At 35.5% G+C, this 10,433-nt stretch overlaps 1 protein-coding gene across 1 annotated transcript; it reads right to left on the reverse strand.

The window, feature by feature from the left end:
- Positions 1-3,219: 3,219 nt before the first annotated feature.
- LOC103992089 (AP-1 complex subunit mu-2) lies at positions 3,220-9,921 on the reverse strand. The gene is made up of 11 exons (XM_009411678.3): positions 9,482-9,921; positions 9,189-9,335; positions 9,043-9,105; positions 8,709-8,885; positions 8,505-8,608; positions 4,612-4,719; positions 4,415-4,511; positions 4,202-4,299; positions 3,954-4,095; positions 3,730-3,852; positions 3,220-3,652 (listed from the first exon to the last, which is right to left on the reverse strand). The coding sequence occupies exons 1-11, from the start codon at positions 9,608-9,610 to the stop codon at positions 3,554-3,556; spliced, it is 1,287 nt and encodes a 428-aa protein (XP_009409953.1). The 5' UTR covers positions 9,611-9,921; the 3' UTR covers positions 3,220-3,553.
- Positions 9,922-10,433: the final 512 nt, after the last annotated feature.

A 10,433-nucleotide genomic window follows, 5' to 3' on the forward strand; every position in this document is an offset into this window, starting at 1 on the left:
TCTAGTCACATCTACTACATGATACTCATCGTATCAAGATCATAAACATAAGAAAATAGAAAATCAATAATCATTTTCAAATGACATCTTTAGATAAAACTCTTAAATTCATCCAATCATAAAGACACAGAAACATCAATCTCTCAATAATTTTTAATCAACCAAAACCCTAATTTGAATAGCTAAATTGACTTAAACCAAACTCAATTCGATTATGATCTAACGGAACCAACCTCAAATCCTTATAGAACCGATTTGGAATCACCATAGACTGTTCTAATTTAGATTTGATTGATCTCGATTAGATCAAATATGTTTAAACTAGTCAAGTTAGTTTGGAATCACCCTAAACCGACTTTAACTGATCAAACCTATTTGATCTAGTCAATTAATGAGCTCAAACCAATATAGAGGGAGGAAATTGGACTATGTCGTATAGTGCTAATCCAAACTGAACCAACCCACTTGAGTCTTGGACGGGTCACATACACTGCATATACATATTCCACATACACTACATATGCTTGTTCCAGGTACTAGGTTGAGTTGGGGTATGACGGGCTATATAAAAGGAGCGACGATATATCTAATGCCAATCGCGTAGTTGGGCAGACTTAACTTCATGAACTAGGCTAAGCCTCACTTATAAGTTGGGCTAAGTCTTGCCATTGAACTAGGCATTGCTTGGCTCGCGAGTTGGTCTTAGACACATGAGTTGGGGTCATATCTAACCATATGGATTGGGTCATACCTAGCTGTATGAGTTGGCCGATGCCTGTCCACATAGTTGGGTCATATCTTACTACATGGGTTGGGTCATATATGACCATATGGACTAGATCATACATAGCTATATGAGTTGGGTCATGTTTAGCCACATGGGTTGGGTTGTACCTTGCCATATGGGCTGGCTCCTACCCGGCCACATAAGTTGGGTCATACTGAATCACATGGGCTAGGTTGTACTTGGTCACATGAGCTAAGTCGTACATGACCACATGGGCTAAGTTGATTCGATCTAATCGATCAACTTGACTCAAGTCACACTCCAATTAGACTCCTCTTATCAAATTAGATTTCAACATTTAAAATAATTAAAGAATGACTTAAATCCATTAATTAAAACTTTAAATTTATGATCTTAAATTTAAAATTAATTACATTATAAAAATTCACACATAATTCTTGAAATATAGATATTTCTAATTAAATAAATTAGAACTACTATGTTAATCCAAAAATAAAAATTTTAATAATTAAATCAATATTAAAATTTATTTTAGTTCAAGAGATCGAGATAAATCAAATAATGATTATAACATCATAAATCAATTATCATTATTTATTACTCATGAAATTTCAAAAGTAAAACATCATTATGCATCATAAAATAATAATACTCTATTTCAAAACATAAATAAAAGCTAATTGAAAAAGAAAAGATCCTATCTCTTTTCGATTATCCCTTCCTCGATATCATCTCCCCGGAAAGTCCTTTCCTCAATCCTCCCATTGCCAGGCTCGACGACGAATGAGGGAGGAGTAGTCTCCTTTATATAAGAGAAGATGAGATCTCCCAAAAAGGTAATTAATAATTTAATTCTTATTTTAATTTATTTTAATTTTTTTTTCGAGAAATATAATATTCATTTCTTATAGTTCACACACGAAAATGGAATGTAAACTATTTACTTCCTAAATTTCAAATCACTCGTTATGAAATAAATTAATTAATTAGTAAAATTTCTAACTTATTCACGTGATTAAAGAAATCAAATTTAATTATTTCATCGACTATAACACAAAGTTAAAAATAAAACAATGTATTATTTATAGTAATTAATTTTTGTTAAGGGAGAAATTATAGGTGATTACACTCTCTCTCTCTCTCTCTTATAACACCAAAGAGAGCAAGTAAAGGTAGATAATGCTGAAGTATTTCGTTCTACAAGTGCATTTTGTTTGTGAGGGAAAGTATGATCTTTTGTCTATATAATTCCTTTCAAATGAATGGTTAAGATTGTTTTTACTTGGCATTGGAGATTAGCTTTCAATTGATCACAATTCCCGGCTTCATCTATCACCAATTCTATGAAGTACATTAATCAACCAACTACCTCATTTATGTACGAGGGAACTACTCTAAATCAAAGTTATATCCATCATTCCTCAACCATCAGAACCTCCAAATTCCCTAAGTACAATTTATGGTATATGAACCACTAAGGTAATGATCCATTAGCTTGTAGAAGTGAATATTATACTATTAATTTTAAAAAAAGAGTCTTTCGGGGATTCGGAAAGGGTTAATATAAGTAATTTTATTCATACAATAAAAAAAAAGGAGGCTTTTATGTGATGAAAATCTTAATCACTAAGATCACAACGAGTAATTTTATTATTTGATGATGACTAAATTATAAAATTAAAGGGCCACAAAAATGCTGCCTAAATAAAATCATCTTAATGGAGAGTATCACAAGTTAGGGGAGAGCTATTCGACAATCATGGCCTACTTCTCTACTCCATTTTTGCTCTCAGGCAGAGAGAGAGAGAGAGAGACGTGCTTTTAGTTTTTGCCAATGGAACCTTTAGGCAACGAACTAATCTTACATTTTCCTCCATATCTTGAGGACTCAAAATCTTTGAGCTTATAGAACAATCACCAAACAACATTAAACATCCTACTACTTTTACTGGGACAAATTTTAGTAGATGCTGAGTCTTAATCTGTAAACATAAGAGTTCATGGTTTTCTACATACACATACCTGAACTGAATCAGAATACTCTTTAACTGTGAAAGATTAAAGAGACAAAAGGAACCGCAGAATCAGATGTAGACTGAAATCTGAAGATAAATTAATGAACATCATCAAGGTTTAATTCAAACCCAAAGCAGGTGATCACAAACCCTACAGTACCCACTTCACAATCTAATTGTTCCTCAAGAGACGTAACTCTGTATAACTTGTTGAGACTGATTAGAGTTACCCAGCAAATAAAAGTACTTTGGATCAGAAGCTCAGCCTCATCAACAAATCAACTTAATCCAATTGACAGCAGGCATCATACAATTGGAGAAAGAAATCAGGCATCATACAATTGGGGAATGTAACCAATGGCTGGGGCACAGATTGGAAACTCGACCTGTAAACAATCACAAGCTTTGTAGTTTCAAGAGAGATGAATTTTTTTCCAAAAAGAGGATGGAAGTTACTTATTCAACCAAGAAAATATCCATTTCCAAAAATATATTTTGTTGTCGGCACTTCATAAAAAGATATGGAGAACTATAGCGTATAACAAGCCCAATACACAATCTCTGGAAAAATACAGTGAACTTTTTGGATAAGCACGTCATTCTCACACAACATACTAGAAGCAGGAGTTACTAAAAACAACGTTGTTTGGATGATCTCTACCATGCACACCGAAGATGTAAACGATAAGTCCCACGTGTGCTCCGTGTAAATCCAGAATGCACAGCATCTCAAATATCCTGAAGTATTGCACATGCAGTTTCCAAATGCCAAACAGAAGACTAGAGTGAGCTAGATGAGTCTCAGTTCATATTCACCAGCCATTGTGATGTATCGCACCCATGGAAGGGCCTGGTATCCGCTCTTCTCAATTATTTTGAGATACCGAACCTAAGCAACCGATGTGGTAGATCCATTAACTACTGGTTCAGATACTGCAGTACATAAGTTGTGAAGAATCAAAATACCTGTATTCCAGACACAGTGAAATATGGGATCTCAAACTTCACACGTATAGGAGCCTTCTTCTCTGGAGTTGCTTCTTCTGCGGTTATACTGGGAAAACTAAATTCTGCCCTACACATGTATTCCTAAATGTAGCAAAGGACTGTATTTATGTCGTGAAGAAAGATTGAACTAGAATTAGATTGACGTCTCCATTTATCAACAAAAAAGGAGTTGTGCCTCAAACCTTGCCACCAGGAAAAGATTTTATTTTCCAGACCAGTGCATCATTTTCAGGTGCATATGTAGCAGAACCCATGGATGTCCGAATGTTAGGATTGGTGGCATCTGAAGGTACCGGGATCTCAATTTCTACATTTGTTGCAGTGCTGTGTCAAAGAAACAAAGACAGAAACTCTTCATAAATGGACGGCTCAAGTTATAACAGGTATAACAAGTGCAATCATCTATAACAAAATGAAAGTATGCTCACACCTCCTTTCTTTAAACTGACTTCTTGCTTTCACCATGATCTCTATGCGACTTCTCGAGTGCCTCTCAATTTGAGCCTCCACCCAGATTGGAGGCTTTACCTGAAGGACCAGGATAAAAAGTGTGCAAGCTATATATGACCTCAAAGCTATATATCAAACAAAAATATGAACTTTTAGGATTTTATTTCATACAAAATCATAAATCCAGGTTAACCTGAGTGCTGAGTCTGTACGTCATTAGGTCAAAAGATCCATCCGGTGGTATGAAGGATATTGTCCTGTCATTCTCAAACCGTGCCAAACGCACACACCTTAAACAGACAGTATAAATACTCAATATTCATAAATAAATGTGATCATATACAACTAAAAAGTGAAAGGACCCTCAGCACAAGAAAAAGGACCACTTACTGATGAAACTTGATATCATCTAAATCTATAGCTTTCCCCTTAGTTGTTCGGCCTTGAGCTTCCAAAAGTACCCGGTCATTCAGCCCAAGTTTACATTCAGGCATTCCACTGCATAGATTGTGCATGATTTTCCATTGTCAAACTTCGATTCTCAATATATATGATGCTTGTTACACAATATTCTACATATGCCACATATGCTAGTGTTTTGGATGAATCAGCATGGTTCAGGTTGAGTACATAAGATTAAAGAACATCAAGAACATGTTATCAAGTGAATTTATATTTTTTCAGATGGAGTACTTCAGATGAAGGGAGAACATCAAGAGCACAAAAGCATTTGTCACATTTGAGTTTCAGGAAAAGAAATAAATGTCATTGTTCACATTAAGTGCACATGTTTTGTTCCATCAATTCTGGCAAAAAAATCTGTCCTAATCATTTCCAAAATGAAGTGTAGCTGGAGTAATACAATTTTATATACATCACATATCCAAAATTTGCATTTGATTTCTGTTACCTTAGTTTCTCAGATATGAATACAGATGTTTGTGCTCTACCCATATCCCATATCAAGAAAACTGAATTTGTAAATATCTATGTATATTACAGAGGTAGTTATTTGATTTTTGAGATATAACTAATCTTCTTTCCTGTTGTTCCTTCTTCTCATGTTTTCTTTTTGGTTTGTTTCCAGAAAATGAAATCATGAGTTTTGTTTGGTGCTTTAATTTCTTGTCCAGAGAGTATCTATTTCACTGAATAGTTATATCAATATTTATTGTTAATCTGAGTCAAATCCCTGTACCTCAGATATCTGATATGTAATCATTTGTCTAAAACATCAGAAGCATGGCAGAATGTGACATATCTTGACAATGTGCAGATACATATCATGACAACCAAGTAACTAGGATTCTTAACTCTATTCATCATTAGGGAAATTACTTTTGTAGACAGCACTTCAGGAAATACAGAGAAGTTTCCAAGAACTTTTATGTTTAACTCCTAGTTAAACTAGGCTTAAGGTTAAAAGAAAGGACTCAAAAGTGGGTGGATAACCAACTGAACCAGCATGGTATCAGTATAGTAGTTCATATGTCAACATATACCACCAAATAATAGTAAATAAAGAAAGTACAATGAATTGTATTTACCGATATCAAGCTACAATTTTTTATACCAGGACTTGATCAGATAAATACCGGTTCATACCGGCTCATACGATCAAGATTTTAAACCTCAGTTAGAAGTATACTACAGCTATCTCAGGTTGTTCATAAGCATTGTGACCTATGGTGTAAGTTGGGATCATTTTCCATTAACAAGGAGGGTAAAGGCCAATTTAAGACTCTATTCAAAAGGCTACGAGTGAACTTGGTGCCAGAAAAGAGAACTTTTTTCTTAATTTATCCATTTTGGTTAGCTCTGCACTTTCTAACATTCCAAATTGTTGACAATCCAACTGCTACATGCTTGAGGGATTCTTTATAAAGATTAACACAATTGTTAAAAGAAAAAACTTCGTATGGAAAAGGAAATGAAAAAAGAAACTTACACCTATCTAGGATCAGATAAAATGCTTACGTTGCCTAACACGAGGTTATCTAAGGTTCCTCTTTTGGCCAAGTAGGTGGACAAAATCTTGGATATTAGGAATACCATTTGAACTTCTTTATCATGATTCAATTTATCAAATGAAAATTCCCACAAGATTAATGTTCTTTGACCAATCAGCCAATTAAAATGTAACCTATGTTATTAAGTTTGCTCTTCCTTGGCAGGTCAAAATGGGGCTTGGGCCAATATTTGGAGTCATCCATGATTATTAGTATGGAGATGATTAACTTGATTAACAGGGCAAGTGACCTGATTTTTTAAATCAGGCCAAAAACCTTCCAAAATACGGAGTGATGTCAAAAATACGCACCTTAACCTGCACAGGAACCAGGATCATTAGGTTTGGACCAGTGCATCGTGGGGGTAGCTTAGGGCCAATCTACAAAGACAAATGTTCTGAGTGGCCTTAACATTAGCAACAACTCCCATTTGCAAAAGGTAACTTTTTCAATGAAGCTATATTGGGGGGAACTACCAATATTTCATTACAATCGGTAATGTGTCTTGATCAGAGCCCAGCCACATTGGCTACATATGAAGAACCACAGGCACTTATTTCAAAATCTTATAGGTCTCTTTAGAGGAATTGGGCATCTTTAGCAACATGATATCAGGTCTCAAATTAAATAAAATATGCTTGTTGATGGGAAGCCCCTGTCAGAATGTTTGTGGGGGTGTTACCAACATGACCATGAAAGTGGAGTAATACTACCAAACTCTTAAATATCATTATTTGTTCCTTGGAGAATCTAAGGTCAAGTCAATGATGGTAAATTTTGGCTTTAGATATAGTTTGATGGTCAATGTACAATATGCATATAGAAAGAAAGGTAAACTTTGTGGCTTTTTTTGGCTTGTTCGATTAGGTTGCCTAGGTCTCAATCATTTTTGTGACCCAAGAGACACCCAAGAGGGTCAGGACCATGTAGAACAACTTTTTCAAGTGTTCTCATGAGGGTTTTGTAATTTAGCTACCTAAAGGAATCCATTTTTATCAAAAAAAAAAAACTAATCTCTATCTTAGTTATAAACATGATATCCTAAAGTTTGATGGAAAATGAGATGATGAAGTTGTATATATATCTGAAAGAAAAATTACATTCAAAGTTTCTAATGAATCTAATACAATATCGGATAAATGTTGTAAGTTATGGTAGTCCAATATACTTACAAGTAGGACTTTAGTGAACATCTTATAAAATAAATCAACTCAAAACTCCACTCTACATGATTTCCAATTTCCAACTTTAACTAGAATAAGTATGTAGTCGAGTACCAGTATTCTCAAAAAGTGCAGAGTTGCAATTGAAGTAGTTAAAGTTAAAACAAAGATACTAAAGAACCAGGGGAATGATTTAATTTTCTTGTTGTACTTGAACCACTTCCGTAAATATCATTTTACTTTCAATGCGTTGTCTCACTTTTGCAATTTATCCACTATGGGATTTTCAAAGGAAAAGATGTATAACTAACGCTGAAAATTTATCACTTCTTCAATATTACTGCATCAATTAAAAAAAGTTGCTTTTTTCCATTATCAGAAGCACTCACATTTATTATCTATTAAATATTTGTTAATGCGCATAAACTGCTTCTCATGTAAGATGTACATCACAAACTAAAGCCAAAAAGATCATTGATAAATCATATTACTGAAGATGCAAGGGAGATGATTTTGCATCATAATTCAAGCAGTACTTTAAAACAAAATAATATCTTACAAGGAGATGCATAAGATCAAAATTTCCTTTCCTGATTGGACTTTCTTTTCCATCAACACAACCAAGGAAATATGCAGGACCATATCCACCATAACACACCACAAAAGTTAAATTATCTTGGAAGTGTCTAGCTTGGCATTCCAATGGCTAGTATATGGCATTTCCCTCTTAACAAAATAACAATGTGTTCTAAAAAAATCATGCAGCCTCCCGTTATTTTTATATACTAATTTTGTGCTGTGCATGTTAAAGGAAAGACAACAATGCATAAGCAAGTTGATGGAGTAGGTCAGTATCTGAACTTGCTCTGCTGAACATATCAAGAATTATGTGGAATCTAATTCTTCATAACCTATATGTGGTTTTACATTAACATGCATATAAAGTATCTCATCCTTCAAGAGTCAAAAAGATAAAACAAGTTATAAAGTAGTGAGCTTAAAATGACATAAATGGACAGCATATTTAATAAATCACATTAAAACAGATGAAAAATCCACACAACATACTCTAATTAAAATAAAAAGAGAAATCTATGAAAGAATGGTGCACCTCAAGTATGTTCTCATTTTCAATGCCCCAACAACATCTGAACGGATAATCTGTCCATTGCTGTTGACAAGAATATTTACGCTTTCAACCACATCCAAGAATACCTACAAAAGAAAGAAAGAAAGAAAGAGAACCACATTTTCCCATTAGATAGAGATGAACAGTGGCCAGCAAGCATCCATTAAACAGGAACAAATGACCTACTTCATTTTTCTTGTACCGTATCCCTTCACTACGCCATGACACTGCATTTGTGACAGCCATTGGAGGCCTCTGTGTGACTTCCATCCTGTACGCATCTGTCTTAATAAACTCACTAAGAATCTTAGCTTCGGTGTATTGAGGGTACCCAAAGTCCATCATTTCATCGAGTAACTCATACTGTCCGCATCACAAAGGAGATACAATTTCAAGACAGCATAATATGAAATCATAGAGCAAGAAAAGAAACTCCTGGATTTGGTCAGCATTGTAATGCCTACACAATACAGCACGGGCACCACGCAGCAGAAAACAAAGTGTAGATTTTTCAAATTACCACAACAACAAAATTATCTCTTAATGATTCCTCCTCGAGCTCTTCAAAATAATGTTTAAAGACCTGAAATAAATATAATTAAAGATAATAAAATAAAGCATCCACTTAATTAATATAAGATATCTACATTTATAAAGAATACTCACATCAACAACACGATGCAGGAAGAGAAGGATGCTGGCAGAATTGCAGTTCTGCCTCGCAGCCGTCATAAGGAAGACATTGTTGTGTTGGATGAACATATAACTGATTCCATCATCGAACACCACAGGCGAGTGAGACTCGGGATCGGCCTGTCACCACAGAACCAGAAATCAAGATTCTATCTTACCTCGAAAAACAAACGGGACAAACCAAATGCAACAATTTCCCCCAGCAGGGGTGGATCTAAGGCATGCAAGAGGGAGGAAGAAAATAGGGTTTCGAGGAAGGGATTCACCTCCTTCTCGATGAGCTTGGTGAAGAAACGCTCGGCCTGGACAGCGGAGACGTCGCCGCGGTAGTCCCTCCAGATGAGGACGCGGCCCTTGATGTCGAGGAGGAACAGCGCCGAGACGGCGCCCGCCATGATTTGGGAGCGGGAACTTAGAAGTTCCCGGATCAGGAGCAGATCAGATGCGGCGGCGGGGATCCAGATCTGGCTGTACTTTCCATTCCCAAGATCCCTATCGCTCGAATTCCTTATCGCGCGAGCACGAAGGGATCGAAGAAGCGGAGATCGAGACAAAGAGAGAACGATATCGATCGATACGACGGTGAGCGAGAGGGGGGTTGGCTTTTGGGTATCGTTCGAGATATCGGGCGGATGTCCGAAACGAAGGGCTTCTCCTCCCTCCCTCCTCTTTAATAGTATTGTTTTGTGTATGCGTGCGCAAGAGAACGAGGCGGGGGCGAGTCGATCGTGTCCGGTGCGACTCAGCCAGCCACAACTCGGATGGATCGGAACCGAAAGTAGACCAGATTACACGAAGACTAATGAATTTTCGATTGACCAACTCAGCACATCAAGTTTCCCCGGTGTTTGAAAGGTGATTTGCACACGAGGAAGGGTGTGTGCCAGTTGATTAATAGTAGGGGTCATCTTATCTCATATGCCTTGATTTATCCATTCTTTTATTATAAATCTCATAATTTATGAAATTGATTCGATTGTCTTCCATCTTATAAATAGGAATATGATATACTATAACACCCTATTTTTAATTTCATCTGACTAAAATATTTTTTTTTATAAGTATAATAAAAAATAGATAATTTTAAAAATAAAATATACTAATTTACTAAATAAAATGAGAGAGTTTCTTTATATATAGTAATTTTGAAACATGTATATAATTATAACATCTAATCAAAATAAAAATATACGTGCACAGTATATTCAAAAGTTATGC

Source organism: Musa acuminata, chromosome BXJ1-7 (genome assembly GCF_036884655.1).
Source record: "Musa acuminata AAA Group cultivar baxijiao chromosome BXJ1-7, Cavendish_Baxijiao_AAA, whole genome shotgun sequence".
Classification (NCBI taxonomy): Eukaryota; Viridiplantae; Streptophyta; class Magnoliopsida; order Zingiberales; family Musaceae; genus Musa; species Musa acuminata.

Coding starts and splice junctions, on each gene's coding strand:
- LOC103992089 (XM_009411678.3), bottom strand. CDS start 9,610: ATGGCGGGCGCCGTCTCGGCGCTGTTCCTCCTCGACATCAAGGGCCGC. Junction 9,336..9,481: donor CCAAGCTCATCGAGAAGGAG/GTGAATCCCTTC, acceptor CTGTGGTGACAG/GCCGATCCCGAGTCTCACTC. Junction 3,853..3,953: donor AATCTTTTCCTGGTGGCAAG/GTTTGAGGCACA, acceptor TGCTACATTTAG/GAATACATGTGTAGGGCAGA.